General features: G+C 38.4%; 1 protein-coding gene across 1 annotated transcript in view; it reads left to right on the top strand.

The window, feature by feature from the left end:
- WDFY4 (WDFY family member 4) overlaps nucleotides 1-20,888 on the top strand; it is a gene marked incomplete at both ends in the record, with an annotated part of 133,028 nt that overhangs the window by 56,178 nt on the left and 55,962 nt on the right. The window contains 7 exons of the mRNA XM_080347540.1: nucleotides 333-442; nucleotides 1,404-1,595; nucleotides 2,156-2,295; nucleotides 16,284-16,361; nucleotides 17,262-17,462; nucleotides 18,268-18,319; nucleotides 19,493-19,659. Of these exons, the coding sequence (XP_080203666.1) occupies nucleotides 333-442; nucleotides 1,404-1,595; nucleotides 2,156-2,295; nucleotides 16,284-16,361; nucleotides 17,262-17,462; nucleotides 18,268-18,319; nucleotides 19,493-19,659 (940 nt within the window). The remainder of the gene's footprint in view (nucleotides 1-332; nucleotides 443-1,403; nucleotides 1,596-2,155; nucleotides 2,296-16,283; nucleotides 16,362-17,261; nucleotides 17,463-18,267; nucleotides 18,320-19,492; nucleotides 19,660-20,888) is intronic.

Below are 20,888 nucleotides of genomic sequence, written 5' to 3'. Positions count from 1 at the left end.
TTTCCCACATAATGGGAGATACCTCTAGTGAAGAAATTCAGAGCAAAGAGATGGCATACAAGATCCTCAGAGGAGGTGCAAGAAAGCTGGATGCAAGCTGGCTACATCAGTATAGCCTTGTGTTCCAGTTAATCGAGATGAATGGTACATACAAGAACACTAAGAAGTGCAGGGATAAGGTGAATGCTCCTTGACTTTGAAAACCACACTGACAGGTAGTGGATGTGTAGAAATACCTGTAGCTTTTTCAGTATCCTCAGTTTGTTTTAAGTCTGGTTTCCTTACGTGGTGCCTTTTTTTTTTTTTTTTTTTTTTTTTTTTTTTGGTCACAGCTATCCAGAAGGTTTTGGGATAAATGCAAAACCAAAGCTGGCTTCATATCACCAAATTTTCCTTGCACCCAGTGAAGATGAAGAGGGCAGCCTGCCTACTCCAGATGATGGTAATTTATGGCACATGTTGCCTTTGGCTTACAGAACAGGAAAGTACCTGGCCTAAACCATTATCAGAGCAGCTTATACAAGTGTTACTTAATTGCATCTTCAGTGTATAGACACTGGGCACAGCACAGAGAAAGGAAGGTTGTGCTGAAAATTACTCCTGTTCACATCCTACCTTTTATTCAAAATTCACACTCCATGTCCTCAAAAGTAATGGATATCAGTTTGGAGATCTCTTCCCCATGTTGTGGCCAGTATCAGTGCCCAGCAACACAGTATTTGTAGCTCTATTCATTTTTTTAAGGCCTGTGCAGAGCTTGTATCTGTCTGTTGTATACAGGAAGAAACATTTTGCTCTTTTAAGAGAAACACTGCAAAAAATTTTGGGCTGGACTCAGTGTGGAGGCCGTCACCTGAACCCTACAGAAGAGTGATGCTTTTTAAAAAATTCTTTATTTTTTTATACTTTGGCTTTAATATGATGCAACCGAATAAGTCTGATTTGCAGAGAAATACAGCAGAAGAGCTCAGCACTTCCTTGAACAGTATCCTGTTGCTGTGTCAAATTGTTTGATAACTTGGTTACCTTCACCCCACTGTCTCTACTGATGTTTGGCAACATAAATGATGTCTTTTATGTGCTTTAGCACTCTATGTATGATAAGAAGATCATCAAAATTCTGATGAAATTGTTTTCCAAGGCAGAAAGTAGTTAGAATAGTCCATCACTCCTACTTATTTCTTTCAGGGAGTTGAAATATAGTAAAATAAATGTCCTGCTGTTTTAGACTGACTGGTCTGGCTTAGAAGCTGTGGAGGCAACTGTCAAAAAGAAGAGACTCTGCTGACTCTAGCAGTTGTTCTGGACCTGTGCTGTTCTACATGTGATTATTTTGCTTTATCTGCTACTTGATTCATTACACAAAACATGTTTCTTCATTTGTAGTTTCTTTTGTTTCCTAGTCCATCAGGAGATTTTGAGAACAGTAGAAATCATCTGGAAGCAGCTTGTTTCTCAGAGGCGGCAGGCTCTGGAGGACACTTACAAGATGGATCTTTCTGTAAAAGGAAATGACAAAGAAAGGGACATGAAGATAACGGAGATCACTCCTTTGTGGGAAGAAATTATGACAAAAGCTTGGCAGCACTTGATAGGTCTCTGTTCTTTTACGGAACACTTGTAGTAAGCAAAGACATTGCAGTAAATGTAGCACTTAACGGAAAGCTGCTGATTCCTTGGTTATATCTTTCCTCTGTACATCACCTGCTAGGTAAAGCAGATTCTCCGTTTCTCTCATCCAGGATTATGTCATGCCCCAGGCCTTCTGCAGTCATCTGGTGATGTACTGCAAGAAAGGGAAATCTCCTTAGACAGTTGTATCCCATAAGAAAATTTAAAAGGGAGGGTATTTGTATGAAGAAGGGCATCCCAATGTGTGTAGTGCTGCAGGGATTCAAAATTCATGTCTGTATAACGATGGTGGTCTATGTCAAGCATCTGTGACGCTTTTAAATAAAGACTTGAGAAGTACATGTTAATTCAATGCCCCTTTTATAAATTAGAAGGTCAAGCCAGCTGGAATGAGGCAATGTCATGTTGTTATATCTTGTCTAATGCGGATACAAAGCCTCTCAAAGCCTCTACCTTCCCACAGGCTCAACTTCAAGTCTTACATGGTGTTTCATTTTATTTTTTTTTCTATTCTGGCCCACAGCATCTGAAAAGAAGATTCTCCAGAGTAAACCAGGGCCAGCCCTGTCACCGAGCAAGCACAATTCCTGGAGCGAAAGCCTCTCCTCAGCTATTAGGCTGGTGCCTGGCCGAAACACAAAGGAAATGACATGCAAATCTGAGGTAACTTCTTCTTTTTGTCTTTTCTCTCTCTGTCGCTGGCTCTGTCTTGGATATGGCTCTACAGAATTTGTCTGGAATATGTCTGTTGACATGTTCCATTGTAAAACAGACTCCTATTGCAGTTAATGTTCCTTTCCTAGGCTGCTAGAAATAATCACTACGAAATACTCATTGATGGGAAGAACTTCAGTTGGCAGTATTCATAAAGAAAGTATTAATGCACACTTTTTTGCATGAGGCCTAATTATTGCACTTGACAGGAAAAACCTTAGCAACCTGTGTGTGTGCTCACAGGGTTCTGCTTGGGTCAGAGCAAGGTGAGGAGATGTTGGATTTGCTGCTGCCTTTGACTGACACCATTTATGTAAACCTTGTCCTTCAGACACTGAATTAGAAAGAATCGGGTATTACCATAGTACTGTCCTCTCATATTCTACTCAATATAGAGTATTAAAGGTCCAAATTTTAGTTTAGCCTCAAGAGATACGGAGACAAGTGCTTATATGAACCAGGGGTGGGTCTGGAAGTTATGCAGCATTCTTACTGCCAGCACTGCAGCTGGACAATCTTTGCCACTGTAAGCTCCTCTTTTGCTGAGAGAGAGGGCCATTCCCATCTTTTTTTCTGGGCATTTGTTCTCAACAAATAAATACTTTGTTCTCCACAGAAATAAAAAGCACCAATTAGATGTTACATGTTCAAGTGCATTTGGGCTATAGTAACCAGCTATAGGGTGGGGCAGCAGTGCATTGATAGAATATTCAGAGCTTTGGACTGAGCTTATGCTATTGGAGTTCTGGACATACTAAGGTCTTTTTTTTTTTTCCTCCTGTTGAGGAAACAGTAAGTCTGTTACAGCACCAGCTTAAGGAGTTTTAACCCTCCAGCTCAAGCTGTAGCAGGTTGCAGCTTTATCCCCAGTGATGGCTGGTTCACTTCCAGGTGTATTGATCAGTAAGGCTATGATACCTGAGTAATCTATCTTGTAGTACCTTACTGAGCTGCAGATTTTTTCTCAGCATGTTTACAGCATCCTTCTCATTTCTTAAAATCACTTTGCTGCTTACAGAATGAGTAAGTTCTTTCCAGGTACACATGTATCCTGTGATGTCATACTGCAAGAACATCGACTATTTGCCCTGGGGTCTGTTTAATTATTTTTTAAAATTAATTTTGATTATTACAGCTGATTACACCTCAGTGAGCAATGTAATTGATATTTGTAAATGTATCCCAAGGAACATTTTGTACAACATGCTTTTTGCTGTTGAAGGTTAAAGACTCTGTTATTGGTTTTTCCCTAAATATGCCCACATCATTAGTTCCTCCAGTGAAAAGGTTGCCATCTGGAAAAGGCAGCACAAAGACATTATTCAGGCACAAGTGCATGAAATTGGTGTTTCTGCATCTTCTGTCTCTCTCCTGCAAGGAAGCGGCTTGTAATTAAAGGAGCTGGATTTGAAGGAAACATTACTCATTAGGTGTTATTCCTTATCATGTCAAGGACTGACAGCTCCACAGCTCTGATAAATTGTTCCTCTCAATGAGATGCAAAGCTACAGTTCCAAATGTTCCTCTCCACTCTCCCTCTCCTCCTTTCTCCCTCCAGCCTATCTTTGAAAGAGTTTCACTTACTTTTCAGAGAGAGAAAATCAAAGGAGAAGAAACTTAATTTATGTGCTCCTCAACAGCATTCTTTCTTCACACACTTCACAGGCAATGTATAAGTTGGGATTTTCAGTATCAAAAGAAGTTAGGAGTACAAGTTACATTAAAAGTATAGAAATAGTATATAAATATAGCATTCGTAAATAGCATATAAAAATATATAAATAGTATTTGTGCTTCTAATGCATCTGTCTGACCTCACTTTAAAAAGTCACTTTAGTCATTTTAAAAAGTGCTGTAATGTGATTTTTGTATCATTTAGGGGTCTCAGGTGCCTTCTGTACTCACTTGGGAAAAATCTTCAGATACTGGCATCTGTCTTCACTACTGCTACTTATGAACCTATATCCTACAGCAATAGGCACTTGGTTGAAACATGGAGATAAAAGGAAAAGTAGTAGTATGAACTACATAGTGAGAGCTAAAGCCTTTATATCCCACAGTAAAATAAAAATCTATGCTTTTACTGAGAGCTAAGCATGATTGTTCCTAAATGAACAAAAACTTACCAAGTTTGAGAAAAGTACAGAAATTCAGCCTGGATTTCAAAGCTTTGCCAAGTAGAAAGAATAAATGGTTTGGCTACTGGGTTATTAATTTGTTTCCTTTATTGATTGAAAATAAGCAAAGAAGTCATAGTAGTAGCAGCATGTACTGCAAATTGAAAAAAAAATAACAACACAACAAACAAAACATCCCCCTGAAAACTATCAACTTTTTCCCTCTTGTCATTTACAAGATAGCAAGAGTGCTTTTGGGACCCAATCCTCAGTCTTGAAAAAAAGTCAAAATTCAAACTGTTCACTCAAGGAGCAGACCTCATGTTTCTGCTGTACTTTCACTCAGGATCTCCAGCATCTGTGAAGCCAATTCCCTGCTAATTGGTTGCAAATCTCAGAATTAGCGATCAAATGCAACTGTGTTTTCCCCATATTTATGCATCCACTTTACAATCTCATGCTCTGCTCTGAGCTTTGTCTGGAAGGCATGATCATTCAGAAAAGACAGTGTGATCACTTTTCTGGTAGTAAAATGGTGATGATCTGCTCTGGTAATTGCTATTTTGTGCTTTCTTGGAAGTCTGAGTAGCCATACAGGAGCAAGAGGAACACTGTACAATGTCAGATTTTTTAATGCTTGCAGGTTACAGAGCTCAGTAACTTTGCCAGCAGGAGGGTCTGTAAGACTCTGAATGAGGTGCCAAAGGTTTCCAAATAATTGACTTTCTTGTTTCAAAGACCCAGTTTTGATCTCTTGCTCTTTCAGTTCCCTTCCTCCTCTGGTCCCTTCCCTCCATCTAGAATGTGTATTTAATTTTTAGGGTAGCAATGACTCATAGTTTTTGTCATCTTCAACAAGCTGCAAGAGCAGCAAGGGACCACTATAACAATCATATTTCAGTAAATTGTAAATCAGTCAACAACTTCTACCATGCAGTGTCCTGAGGTCCTTCAAGAAGATGAATGCCTGAGCAAGGTTACAAGCAGCACACCTCTGACTACTGAAAGGCACACATGTAGTTATTATCCTTTACAAGAAATGCAGAACCTCCTGAGTTTTACAGCAGGCCTGATCATGCCTGTCCTCTTGTGTTTTGGTTGATTAATTATATTCCTCTATGCCAGAGACCCATATACTTTGAAAGAATGAAATAGAAAAGGTCTTTTTAATCCTAGTTTTTAGAATGAAGAAGTTAACAGAGACCTCCTAATTGCAAAATTAGGAACTTTATGGTAGGATTTTTGTCAGCAAACTTACACTTGTAAAGATAGCTGCACATAAAGAGCCAGTGTCTGATGTTTGTTGTGCTGGTTTTGTCACTCTATTCATTGCAAGAGAATTCCTCCTAGTGAAGTGATGGGAGAATGCAGCCTTTGAACCCTAAGGGTTTTTGAGCAGTTTGATGGATAGCTTGGTTTCTGGTCTGCTGCCCTCAGTGTACACAAGGTCACTGCAGAGCTAATGGCAAAAAAACTCCCAACAACGAGAACAACAAAAACACCAAAACAACAACAGACTATTTCATGGTGTAGCTCTACAAACAACAAAATACTAGGTGCTGCGTTTGGCTTGACTGGGAGCAATTAGTCTTTCTTTAGGTGGTTTTGTAATAAGAACCAATCTCTTGTTAGCAGCAGGCAGATTGTTAAATCACAGCAAATCTGTAAAAGATAACTGCATCAATGTGTCAGCAAGAACTGCCTTTGTCTCTGTGGATAACTTTCTGAAGTCAAGAGCTCTAAGAGAAGACTTCTTAGCTGAGACTTAAGTCACTGTCAGACATAGAATCTACTTCTGTTCCTTTTGAAAGTTCTTCCTCTTGATTGTTTACATGTTTGGTTTTTTATTTATTTATACTGATTGCTAAGCAGTCTTGATGTACCTGCTGAAAAGAAACTGCAAGTTCATTAACTCATTTAGGAACATGAGTTTTATGTCCTCATCTATCACTGAGCAAGAAGGTAGTAATATGACCAAAGACCACTTGAATTCTGCATAGTTTCCTACACCCTTGCTTAAAGTAATAACAAATGTCTCTTGGGCAAGCTCCATGGAAAGATGTCTGTTGAATCCTGCCTCTATACTTAGGTTCCCAAAAGGAAGAAAGATAGCCTCTCAAATATCTTTTAAGAGCTAGTATTTCTTTTGAAGTCTGAGGAAGACTGATATATGTTTCAAACATGTTATCTCAAAGTCTTTGAGACTTTCTTTAGTTTTAGATTAACAGGAAATATATTTATATTTTTTAGTTTTCGCATGTATGCATTCACCTGACTTTCTGTGCTGGAATTTTAAATCTCTACATCAACAGCTACTGGAGTTTTTTTAATGTGTTTTATAGGGTGTTAGGACTCACATAGTACAAATAGTAGGTGAATGACAGATACAGAATTAGTCCTGTCTGGGCAGGGCTCTCACCCCACGAGAGTCCACCAGGTAAGAGCACTGAGGCTTCATTCATTCCTGGCTGTCAGTCTTGCTTCACACTTTTTGCAGCCATCTTTACAGATTTTGTATTAGGTGTAGAGGAAGAGGGAGAAATGATCTGTTTTAAATTAACATGTACAGATCACACTCGTAAATTTGCGGGTGAGATGTCTGTCTGCAAAAGTCTGTGTTTTTAAGGTAGTTTTGAACAAGGTTTTTCAAGCAGAAGTGTTTAATGTTGAACTGGAAGGCTGACAATGTATTTCTAGGCTTTTGTCAGAGCACAGAAGATTCAGCCCCAGGATATAAAATCAGTGTTAGATCAAAATGCTGTGTGTCAATGGGCTTTGACTTCTGAAGGCAAGAAGTTTTATCTCAAGTTGTTGGACACAAATTGTAAATGTGACTTTGCAGTTATCACCAAAGACGTCAGTGGCAGCACTAGCAGTTGAACCCAGAACTAAACAGTGGACTAGTGCTTTCAAATACTAGCTACTTCTTTCCTGATTTGTTATGACATCTTTCAATAATTGGCTGTAAAATCAAGGCTGATACTGACCAGGCTGGGTTTTCAAACAGTAGTAGTCTCACTGCATCAGAGAGTGGTTGTTTAAGACAGGGAGATAAGTGAGGTAGTGAAAAGGAGAGGAGGGTTGTACAAGAAGACCTGGATAGTTTGGGATGAAGGAGGGGCAAACTCAACCTAGCAGTTCATAATAGGTGAAATGAAAAAGATAGAAATATTTGAAACATAATCACAATTATTATTTAATCAAATATTTTCCTTACCAATCACTCAGTTGATCTTCTATTGGCTTTTCAAGTTAGCTGAGTTAAAACAAACAAACATGTAATGATATTTCTTTGAAAAGTGCATCATTTGTGTAACATCTTTATCTTCATAATAGAAGGATAATTAACATCACTAATTATCTAATTAAGTTCATTAACTATCCACCAACAGTGCACTATGAAGTTGACATTATGTTCTTCTGTCAACAAATGCTTTGATTTCTTAGGAAGTAATTAAAATGTAAATTAGCATGTCATTAAATGCACAAGGGAAGTTTGGAATCAAATATTCATTTCAAAACTGCTCATAGCACACTTTTTTTTTACTTCAATGAAAGCAGGCACTTTACTATTAATGATGTATATTAAACAATTTCCATTATAATATTATTGTCTTGTTTAATAACTGGCTCAAAGCTAAATTACAGTATGCTGCAGCAAGCTGGAAAAAGTTTCTTTAACTTTGCAAAAAGAATTTTTCATGTCCTTTTAAATGGATATCTGACACTGCTCATTTATCATTTACAGATTGTTTACAAGATCATAAAGAAATAATTCAACAGGTCAATAAGCTAGATGAGAACTGTATAAAAACATAAAATGCAGAGCTATCTAATTTTATATGATAAAAATCACCAAATTTTCTGAAATTTATTGGAATAATTTCTACATTCATTGAAGATAACCGTTTAACAGAGAGGCTGGAACATGAAGGTTGTATGGTGATGCATACAAATTTTTAGTCTGACTCAGATCCATGGGCCACTTACCCCACAGCCTGTCCCCTAAAATTCCAGTACTGGTTGCTACAGGAGATGATGTGTGGCAGCACAATGCACAGGAGAAAATCTCTCCTAGTGAAGTTGCTGTCTTCTTGATTAATATCAGTTTTGTCTTAAAACCTGAGATACAATAAATAATAACTCTTCCAAACCTTTTTGTGGGTAACCATTCAGAGGGAGTTTTTCCTGAGTTTTAAAACTCAGTGGTGTCCTGTGACAGAGAAGTCCCTTAATTTAATCATAGATTTTATGAAAAGATGTTTTCTTATGTTTCCTGATTTATTTTTTTCTTAATTTATTTTGCCTTTCAAGCTAGAGATTGTATCTGGTTCAAGTTTAAGCTTGGACATAGGATTTCAGCAAGTGAAGTTCAGTGTTTAAAGATGATAGCATTGAAATCTCATCTTTCAAGGGCTGTTGGTTGCAGAGTTTTATTTTCACACAACAGAGATGATGCCAAATGAGTTGAATGGTGTTCATGCAGATGAAAGCACAATTTTATTTGAATGTAGATAAACCCTAGAAACAAGTGCTAGCCACTTTTTTTCTCTTCTGAATATGTAGAAAGACAAATACTTTTTCCTATTTCTTGGTTCTAATATGTCTGTATTCTTCCTAGATTTTGATGCAACACTTTATATATAAAAATTTCAGAAATAAATTGCTTAAATTAAGTTCCTTTATATGGATTGTTTGATTCAAATACCTGGAGTGGCAATTTAAATTGAATCAAATGTACGTTTATGCTTTAAAACTTTGGGTGGAGTTAACATTCTCATTAAGAGTTTCCCAGAAGAAAATAATTTTTTATTATTGTATAAGCTCTATATTTCTTCTATTTTAAAAGACAATGTATTTGTTTTCAATTATGCTATTTATTATTAGAAATCTTAATAAGGAGAAGAATTATGACCTAATTTGCTTATCAACAAGTTATGATTTTATATATCGTATCTTGTCTTATGCATGGAGCAGTATAAAGTACACATAGGAGTTTGGGTGCCCAGAAAATTAAGCATGAACTTCTATCAGACATCAGGGACTGAAAAGAGCTAAGAGTGGATATCTGCAAGTAGAGAGCAGGAAATCAAGAAAGGCCCTAGAAATCTCTGCAAGGCGAATGTGAAGGTTTCTAACCTGTGTTTAAGTCTCTGACCATTTGTTTCTTGTTCTCATCCTTGCTAGCCAAATTAAAGCTGAAGCTTGGTTATGCCTGTGCTCCATTCATGCTTTCTGCTACAGAGTAGCCTGTAGAGTTCAGGGTTATTCTACAGGCACTAAAAAACCTCCGGAAGTAATCTTGTCACCTTTAAATATGTGTCATTTTAGGAAAAGTGTTAATTTTAGGGGTCAGGAAAGAGATGTGTCTTTGTATTCTGTACTCTGAGCTCTAAGGATACTCCAATGTTTACAGAATTCTTCCTTCAACTAAAGGATTAGAAGTACACATTTTTCTTAAAAGCCATAATTTAAATGTAATCAGAAAACGCCAAAGCATGAGGCTTTCAGGTAAATGCATTGAGAGACTATGTAATAAAGCCCTAAGTTACATATGCCTGTAGGACTTCATAGAAAACCACCATTTTTAATAGAAACAGGAAAATGTTAAGAACAAGTGAAGGAGAGACCTCATTTCTGTTCTCCTTAATGCCAAGGTTTGACCTTCACCTTTCACTAGAGCTAAAAGCTAATACCTATGCTGTAAGAGGATGGAAACTGAGCCCTCAAGAGGCTGAGTGAATTATCCTAAACTCACAGAAATCATTCTCAGGGACAGGATTAAAGAACAAGAGTGTCTTGCCTCCCATTGGCATTTTTGCTCTTAGAAGACTGTTCTCCAAGGAATCTATCTCTCCAGTAGTAGCTGGAGTGTGTGTGTGTATGCACACATACATACATGTGTATAGTTGCTGTACAAGTAGAGCTGCTTCTGTGCTTCCTGAGTTTAGCTGATAAATACAGTGTGGAAGTCTTATCACATGTACATCATACTTTGGTTTTATCCTCTTGAAATCAACCCCTGTGTGTGGGTACATTTATGATGCATTGAAATATGGAGGTTTTTCTCATTAAGTTTGCTATTCCCCAACCAGCTGGTGATGCCAGGAATCTGTCCGTGATCCTTAGGAGCAGTTGGCACTGTGCATTAGCCTCCTAGCGGGTTGAGGCATGAAGCTTCCATGCAACACTTAACTGCTGGAACTACAGTCTGTTGAAAAGCTAAATGAATTTTGGCAAACTAACAATAAAATCTATGTGGCAATAACAATTTTACGATTCAAAAGAGCCTGCAAACAACCCTCAGTGTGGAGAGTATATGTGAAGGAATAGGACAAACTCCTCTTTGATCTGCTAAGGAAAACATTATCTGCCTGAGCTTAATGCTTGCTACCTGGTGACTAATGAAGCGGTTTTTCCTCTTAGGAAATGAACCTACTCACCTGGTTAGATGTGTGGGGGAAAAGGAGGAGCATGAGAACTGAAGTGAATACAAGAAGACAGTTTTCACACCTCAAAGGAGTTTAAGCTCAAAACTTAACTGCTGATGATCTGGCTCTGTAGCTATGCAAGTCATAGTTGTATAGGAATTTTCTATTAAAAAAATTATTTACTCTGGATGGTGACTGCAAAAAATAAATTGTTCTTGTGGGAAAGTGTCTCCTTCTTGATTAAGTCACATCATCAGTGACAGGACATCCACACTGGTTAGGGCATGCAGTACAGAGGACATAGGTGGGATATGGGGCTGCTGAGTGGAGCAGTGCTGCACCACAGGTGGATGCCATTTAATGTTGAGATGCTGAGAAATATATACTTAAGTAAAACTGAAAAATTTGCTCTTTATAAAATGTCATTTCCTTAGTGTTCTATTTCATCAAAAATACAGCTTTTCTGTTTGATTCAAGATGAGAACAGTGTATTTTAGTATCATGCCATTTTTCTCATTCTAATGATGCTAATTTCTTCTTTCCCTCTTTTGTAGTCATTGCCAATAGAGGTTTTAAGCATGCTTAATTGCCACTTCTAAGTTCCAAGTGCTACAGATACATTATCTGTATGTTTGTATCTTAAATGCTTGGATTAAATGCAAATCTGCCCCCTTCAGTAGCAGACAACCTGTATATAAATGTTGTGAAGTCTAAGCACATCCTGAAACAGTGATTTCTTAAATTGGCATCACCAAATCTGTTTCTGCCATGCAAAACTCTTTGCTGTTGTCACATTTGCTATTTACATGCACTTTGTTGTGTCCTTAAGAACTCCTTACCTGCTGTTCAGTTTTTATATACCCATGAATACTTTCTAAAAACTTAGTGATTGCTTGAAGAGCTGTAATTAGATCAAAAAGCCTCCCATGTAGAATTGTGAAAGCTCAGGTTAGAGGAATAAGGTATGTGGACTCTTCCTGTGGTATAAGACCTAATATCTGGTAAAACAGCTATATTAGAACATGACCTGGCACTGGAAAAAAAAAGAGTAGAAGGGATTTTCAAATTTGTTTGTTAGATTGTTTCCCTGTCCCACTACTGCATGCTGTCACCATATACATCCTCTTTGTGGGCTTATCAGGATGTCTCAAATTAATTCAGGTTGGGTTTGCCCCATCACCAGCCCCTCTTCCTCATAACTAAGTCATAGTGGCAGGGTGTTCCAGAAACTCACTTGTCTTAGTTTCCCCATCTGTAAGCCAAAGACTTTGATCTCTTTCTTAAATATCTCTGAGATGCACTGGTGAAAAGTACTGTACAAGAGTAGATATTTTTTTCAGGTGTGATGCTCTCTGAATGTTCTTACTGTTTGTGCTTATATATATTTTATAGTGTATAAATATATATTTATATATATGTAATATATAAATTTATAACATTTTCTCAGAAGAGTTAAAGTAGTTGACTAATATCCCTAGTTCTAGTCCTCACTAACAGATGACTGAAAAAACATGCTTCAAAACATCTGTACATTTGGGCTTTACTTTTGGTTCTTACAAGTCCAAAATTATTTTGTCTTGCAGTTTGTTTTTATTTATTAAGAGTTTTGACAGATACTTTTGTGTGCACATGTGTTCTGTAATACAACACGTAGCCTTTAATCCTCCAAAGAAAGCCTCAAAGTGCGGAGCTCCAATGACAGAATGTTTCTTTAGGAAAGAACTGTGATATATGTGGCATCTGTATTGTGCAATATGAGTTTATTATGGCAAGCCTGAATATTTATAGGGTGTAAGAGTGTTAAGTGATATATATGTATACATAAAAATAATATAAATCTGTCAGACATAAAACATTCCAGGGCTCAATAGAGAATTATTACCTTAAAATCACACCTCAACCTTTTTTCTTTTTCTTTTCCATTCAACTGTTTCTTATTACAAGCAGTGTTTCCATTGCTTTAGTTGGAAGAAATTATAGACAATCCATTCTCCGGGTTTCTTGGCAGGCTAATTTCTCTGTTTGCCAGCATTTTTCTCCTTGCTGATTTTACCTTTCCCCGGTGCTAATCATTTTCTCTCCTATTTGCATGAGGTCTCCTTGCAGCAAGAGGAGAAACAGTTTTTTATTCTGGTTTGTTTGTTTTTAATAGGGAATTAACTTGTTTATTCCATCACCTTTTTAAGCTCTAAATATTGGCTGGGGAATCTGAGGCAGCAAAACAACATGATTGTACTTAGAATGTGATTGTCTAAGGCTGCAAAGTAGAGAAGTCTGTGTAAGAAAGACTTGAAGCATGGTATCCTACTCAGATTTTTAGGCCAGGATGGATCAATATGGCCTCTTAGTCTGCCCTTTCCTAGAATGCAGGTCTCATTTCTTGAATTTACACCTGCTTATCTGCATATGAAACTCAAACCTTATAATATAACTTGCACAATATCAACAATAATCAAAGCTGGTGTATTTTGTTCACCACAGATATTATATTGTAGTACTGTTGTATTTAATCTACTGCATAAGGAGCTGACATTTTAAAGGATAACCACCTACAATTTTTAATAGAAACTTTGTTAGAAACTTGTTTGCGCTAGTTGTCCATTAAGCATTACACTGTAACTGTTCTGACTGAGCACTTAATAAATAATAACTTGGTCTATATTCTCCATGTTTACTTGGTATCTTTTTCAGGTTTTGGTTTTGTTTGTTGGTTTGTTTTGTTTCCTAATTGCAGTGATCTCCAATTTTGTTAACTGTTCATTTCATTTTACAACCAGATGGTTGTCTTGTGGGGATGATCATCAGGGACATGTTAATCTTGTTGAAGATGGCTAGATAAAGCTCATTTGGAAGCCAAAGCGATTAGTCTTCAGTTCACTAGACATGGCTAGAAGAACTTTTTTTCTTCATGAGACCTTTCATGTGTTGCAAAGGCTAGGACCTGGGTCAGTGAAGTCAGTGAGAATCTTTGCAATGTGGATTTTGACCTTAGGGGTCTGATCGGGGACCATAAGTGAAATATAGACTATGAGCAACTTTGAAATAGCTGCCAGTAGAGCAGTGACTCATCTTGGATAGCCTGTGGGTATCTGAAATTATTGTTAATACTTGGAGGAATTGTTTGTCTATTCTGAATGGCTTTTACCCTATGTCCACATAGAGCTGGGATCTCAGCTCTTCTCCTATACTGAGCCCAGCTCAACAGCACAGAGATGCTGTTGCTTTCTAGGTCAGCCTTTATGGGAGTTTTATATGAATTATGGAATAGTTTTGTGAGGCCACAACTGTGATTACAGGTTTAATGATGCTTTAAACAAACAAAAATGTAATGGCTTTCATCAGTGTAAAACAGGAGCTTCCTGCAGGGAAACACCAATAAATGTGACTTTGCAGCAGGGGTACAGACCTGGCTGGCAGCCAGCAGTAATCGGCACACCACGTAGACCTTGTGTGTTAACTTAATTATAGCACAGTGCAAGCAGCAGCTAGACAGTTTGCTGTGAAGAATCACAGCCAGTGTGGCACAGAGTCCATGCATTTAAAAGTTACCCATCTGATCCATGGCCTTAGGCAGTGAGAGGCTGGAACTTTCATAGCCAGTTTAGCCTCATGATGTGACTCAGAGCAATCTCACCTTTGTCAGGGAAGCTCATGTGAGCATGAGAGCCTTTGAATGGCACTGGGGACCACTCTAACCTCTCCTGTATAATCTCCAAACAGCTTCTGCCTCCTCTGCCACCTCTAGTCCTCAGGAATTTGTCAAAGGAACAGTTACTTCTGCTACTCACTACTCTTTGTAATGCACATAATTGTCAGATGCTCTAATTCCCCCACTTTTTTTTTTTTTTTTTTCTTTTTTTTTTTCCCCCTTCTTTCTTCCATTTTATGGCTTTGGTTTACCTTTTTTAAGTTCCTGGGAAGGGCAAGCAATCTTATTTTGGCTTCATGTTCAAGTAAACCTGTGTTCTTCCCACATATTTGACTGGGACATGGAATAGATATTTCTGGTTTATTTAGATACTGTGACTTTTGGGATTCTGTTTCTTTCAGTAGTGATTAGGAGCATCATCCTGAGTTGGATCCCAATGTACTGTACTATCCACTTCAGGAAAAAAATATGCTCTTGTATTTTGTTATTTACATGATGCTAGTTTGGTACCTGAGGGATTCCATCAAGTTTAATGTTTCTGCTGATCTTTTTCAAAAGGGAGACTCGGATAGCAAGTGCTGTTTGAAATTCACTGTTCTGTGTTCTGCATAGATCTTGGCTATGTGAACCTTGTGACCCCAAAACCTGTGCGTTTTGGTGGAGTAGATTGGAAGCGAACGAAACCCATGTCACTTCCCTACTCCCTGAATTTAAGGATGCCACCACATTGGACCACTGTTCATGATCTTAGCCTGTGTAACTCTAGGTTAGTATTATAGTCACTGTTTTGTGGTTAGAGAGGTAGTGGCATAAGGCAATTGCATGTCTTGCTGGATCACGTAACAACCTGTTTGCAGAGTAGGGAATGCAACTTGTAATCTCTTGACAGCAGTTCATCAGTCTTGTACTTGCACAGAGACCTTTAGCTTAAGAAGTTCATTCCAGTAAAACAGCAGATAAAAAGTGTGACAATGTGGGTTCACTCTTCTATGAGTCTAGTGCATTATGAAAGGTGGCCAGCAAGTTCTGTCAGACTGCTTTGGAAAACAGATATTTCCAGAAACACCTGAGTAGCACTGGGGTTCAGGGTGTGTCTGTGCTGTGTAGTGAAGCAGTAGCAGTTATTATGAGTGTCGTCTTGCAGTAGCACAGCTCTACAAGTTTCCAGTTCTGGAGCTAGCCACGCATCTCTGCATCATAGTCTCATTGAATAGTGTATATATATTCCATGTCCCTTGTTGCCAGAGGACTTAGGCTCCTAAATCTCAAAAATGTTTTTGGGAAGAGTTGGTTTCCTGTCTGCAAAAAGGGGGCATAGACCATTCCTTTGTTTGCACTTTGTGCTTATGCAGCAAGGAGCAGGGGATCATTACAGATCCTTACCTCAGCTGGAGTCTCTCCAACAGATAGTTATCTTTTATGCTACTTGCATTATTAACTAATTCAGCTCCAAAAATAGGAGCCTTACATTTAAATTGCTATTTTCTTTCTTCTTCTGAGTAGTGCCACTAATGGTCCTCACTAAAATCATGAATATGTTTATCTTCCTAGTGTAAGTGTACAACTTGCTCACAGATGATTGCCTCATCACTGTACTGTCTAGAGAGCCATCAGACTTGTGGGCGCAGGCCATATTCCCTAATTATTGTTGTAAAAGACAGTAACTAATGCCTGCTTCTGCCCCTCACATAATCTACACCTGCAGCACCTTGGTGTAATATGTTCTGATATTTCTCCTAGGGATTTGTGTCATGTATGGAACGGTACCGAAGAACTGGGCAGGAGTTGTACGCCTCTTTGTACAAGAACCACGTACAGGTAAAGAACAGGAATATTGCACAACATCTTTCTGTTGTTGAAAGGATGCTCTTGGACTGCCCTGAGAAATCAGACATTTCAGAAGTGAGATGAGTATGCCCAAAGGAATACTGAGAGTCGATGAGTCAATACTTCGTTCCTGACATCATCACTGAAGTGCGATATGGCACCACTCACCAGTCAGATTACTCACTTTGCCTTTAGGAGCCTTTTTTTTTCTGTTTTAATGAATTATTCCACTCTAACAGTGGCAAAAATGAAAGTCAGGACTTTAACCTTTTTTTTTCCTTAGCAGCCAGTAAAACTCCCCAAGAAGTCTCAAACTCATAGCCAGTAAAATCTGGCAGGTATCCTTCTGTTTCAACATTGGCCATCAGAGCCCAACAAGCTTTTCATTCTTTGAAATTCTCAGCTCCTCTTTAAATTTATATTTTAATGCCCACCCAACCACTGCACACACCTCCTCAGTAGAAATAATTAAATTTATTCCATGCTTGGAGGCAGCACAGTACTCTTCTGATTGGGACTTTCAGACTGTGTTTTCAGTGATCATAGTCATTGCCATTTGACATGAACATTTGCCAGAAAATATGGAATGAATAAAACATCTGTAATGTTTTTCTTCTGGCTCACTGATTTTGAATTGGAAATCTAAAGAAAACAACCATTTTCAGGGAGGTTGAAGTTTACAACATGCTTATATCTGTCACTGTATCTTAGTTTGATGTTAGCATCTCCCACAGCACAATTTCAGTGGTCAGTTGGACCTGTGTTTGCTGGGTTTACAGTGATTCCATCTGGGAGGTTGGGAAGATCCCTCTGACTCACTGGGGTGCTGTCACTGCTGGATGGGAGTAGCAAAGTGTGCAGAAGGTGGCACAAAGTGGTTCTGTCTCACAGACGCTGCAGTGTGGTTACAGCAGAGCAGCCAAGGACTGGATGACACTTGAGGAGCAACTTTTCTACAGAAGGAGCCTGTGGGGAGATGCAACACAATCCTCAGAGCCACGTTGGGTTCTTGATTGTTATGAAGGGCCTTCACGAATGAGGAGGAGGATTCAGCTTGTGAACACCCGAGTGACGATGCGAATGAAGAGTGAGGTGGGAAGCTTTTGCAGGAGGTGCACAATTTCTGTAGCAGTTGCTCGTAACTTTATGCTCACCTCTTCTTCCGGTTCTCATCACCTGGCTCATCAATATGCTTTGCCATACATATAGAAACCACTGAACAGGGCTGATTTTGAGACAGTAAGAGAGGCTGCAATGCAGTAACAGAATTATTTTTCCTCTTTTCTGGTATGAGATCTCCCCAGAGAGGTAAGAGTATAAACTGACCATACTTTTCTGCTTGCAATACCTCATGGTTATAGCACTTCCCAAAGGATGCAACAGTGTCCACTTAGAAGGCTGCACTGTCCTGTTAGTCTTATGTGTATTAGGGCTGCTAGAACTAGTGGATATTCAGAAGATGAATTAGAGTGGTTTGAACTAAGCATTGAACTGAATATGTGGGGTATATACTACTGTCTCCCTATAGTGTCTGAATGCCAAATCCTATCAACCAGAAGTGGAAGCACTTACATATATTAGGAGGTTCCTATTTCTAGGACATTTTCAGCTTTTATATGAAACTTGGATTCTGGCAGTTTTCTGTAGACTGGAAGGTATGATTTTTATCCTACAACTGGCCTCATGCAGGGTCCTCTTTGAAAAGACAAGTCCTTTTGCATAATTGTTGACATTGCTCCTACATTTAATTGTTCATTTGGGTCCTTTCAAATGAGTTTATTTGAATTTCCAAGGGATTTGTTTGCAACATAGTTCTAAATCTGTGTTTTCCTCTGTGACAATGTTCTGAATTATGTTTACCTGTCTGCATATTCCACTCATACCTAGTGTTTTTCAGTTTCTCCTAGCAAACAGAAATGAAACAACTCCCCCTGCTGAAGTGAAACCAGGTAAGCTTTTAGGGCTAAATTACATCATCAAGAGAGTGGACAAAAATGGCTGAAGAGGATTGGAGTTAGTGTATGGAGTTCCAGGCCAGAATTTCATATAGTGAAAAAAAATTGTCAGTGCTTTAGGCTAAAAATTCACTGTAACATGTGGGAAAAGACTGATGCAATTGTTATAGGTGATATATAAGCTGAATTTGTTGCTCTCTTGTTGCCACCAGAAAAATCTGAAAGCAAAAAAGCTACCTGGAACTGAAACCTTTGGGCATTCTTGGGCACCCGGAAAGCTCCCAACTGCTTAAACTCAGAAGGAAAAGTGCAGACTTTCCCCCCTGCTTTTAGTAGACACTCCAGTTCTACCTCTGAAATAGCATTTAAAACCAGATGATAGATGGCTTAGAGAAGTTTTAATAGAAATTGTAACTTTCCAAGAATGTGGACAAAGTAATGGAGAGTGGAGGAAAATCATCAAGAATATTAACCTATCAAATTGTTCTTCAGCATTCAAAATAGAATCAGATTTTTCAAAATATGAACATTATGTCAACATTTTTCATTTTGCAAGGCCAGAGTTCATTGTTCTGGACTCCAGACAAGACTGAAGTACTATGTAGTTTATGCATGAAAGTGGTTACAGTCTACCTCAATAAAAAGGCTGATCATGCCTTCCCTAACTGCATGCACTGCATGAATTTGCAAAACTTGAGGCACAGCCTGGGCAAGATATGAGTGGGTTTTCTCCTCTTGGCTTTTCTTAAGATCCTGCTCAGTGCTTGTCCCCAAAAGACTACCATTTTCAATTTTTCCTAATTTCGTGTGAGTGTGTAAGCAGATATTTAAAAAAAAAAAAAAACAAACACAACTATTTGATTATCAGATGACAAGCCCTACACGGTGGAAAATCAGAACAAATGCATTTGTTTAATATGTTTGAATCTTTAATGATTATATGAATTTGTTTTGAATTATGACTGAGTGCAGCTACCTGGTTTTAGCTCACTGAACTAAGTATCCTTCCTTAGCAGCCACAGATTTTACTTCTCTTTTGCCTGTTTTTTTGCAGATAAATAATGCTGTTTCCCAAAGTAAAACAAATTGTGTGAAAGTCTAAATTGCAAATGCTTTTGGTATCATCTGACTGCCACTAGAACTCCAATCTCTTTTATACTGATATAGGAGACCTGACATTAAATGCGGCAGAAAGGGAGATGGATAAGAAGGGATCAGATTGTAACCAGCTAACATTCTTCCCTGCTCTACATGAAAGTTTCCATTCAGAAGACTTCTTTGAACTGTGTGTGGAGAGACAAATTATATTGCAGGAGTTTGCAGAGAGTGAGAAGGTAGGAAAGATCAACTAGTTCTCTGGGGAGATGGCATTTCAGAGCATGAATTGGATGTGGAGGCCTGTCTGTTCCTTTCAGTTTGGGGTTCAGGTGCATTCAGACTACAGTAAACATCATTACTGTCTCTTCCCTTAAAGCAATTACAATTTTCTAGTCTCTGTATGAACTCTTCTATAGACTTATTCTTGAAGAGCATTAATTAAGTCTTTGAAGTAACAGAAAAAAACTGGTGTATGTGACCAAGGTATTCCTGTGCCTGTGAGAGTGTGCCAGTATGTGCCAGTATTGCCTGAACTGGCTAAAGACAAGGCAAATTATGAGACTCTAAGAATTCCCATCCTGCTTCCCTACCTTTTATCCATGCTCAGAACAGTGCCTGGATCAAATTTATTTATTACCTCTGGAAGAGTGTGCCCATTTTGTATAGGTCATTAGTTCAATAATGTTCAAATCTCCTGCTGTATATCAGAAAATGTTGTCTTCCTCCCTACATGTCTTTTTCTTCTCTGCCTCCCCATGGGTACTGAACAGGTTATTTCCTCTAAGGTTGTAGAGACTTTTCCTGTTTCCTGTTTAATGCTTTCATTGTGTGTCATCTAGTCAAACCGGTGCTGTTCCTTCTTTTTCCTCTTTGTCCTTTCCATCCTGGACTGGATGCCCTTCTCCTAGGTTTCTTCTTAGCATAAGGAAGAGGCAGGTTCAGGAACAATGGGGGATGACATGAACTGTGGAGTAAATAGGGGTGACTCTGTTAGGGGGACAGTAACTTTGGTCCAGTGTTCTCAATTTAATCCCTTTCCTCGAAAGCTAGCAACCTGCATTTTGCTTTCAGTGTAGTCTCCTCAATGGTGACTCTAAATCAAACCCTTTATGTTGGATATGCATGGCATATAGCCATTTTTTGCAGGACTGTGAAATTTTTGTCATGAGGAGTAGACCTGGCTTAATTCTCTGATCTTTTGCAGTATATGAGTTTTTTCCAATGGCATCATTCCCTTTGTTTGCCCAGGAGTTAGCATCCCATAGTGGAAACAAAGGGTTGGACTTGGAGTATTTAAACTGTGATAGCTGTAAATAGATACAGAAATAATTACTTTATTTTTATGTCTCAGTACCATTGTTGAATTTTCTTGATGCTTTGCCAGTGGCCAGGAGTCACATTTGTGCTTTCTAACATGATGGCTTCCTCATGCTGTTAAAGCTGTTGATACACTGTCTGTCTATAC

The sequence above is a fragment of the Nesoenas mayeri genome, assembly GCF_963082525.1.
Source record: "Nesoenas mayeri genome assembly, chromosome: 7".
Classification (NCBI taxonomy): Eukaryota; Metazoa; Chordata; class Aves; order Columbiformes; family Columbidae; genus Nesoenas; species Nesoenas mayeri.
This window is presented reverse-complemented; position numbering and strand designations above follow the sequence as displayed.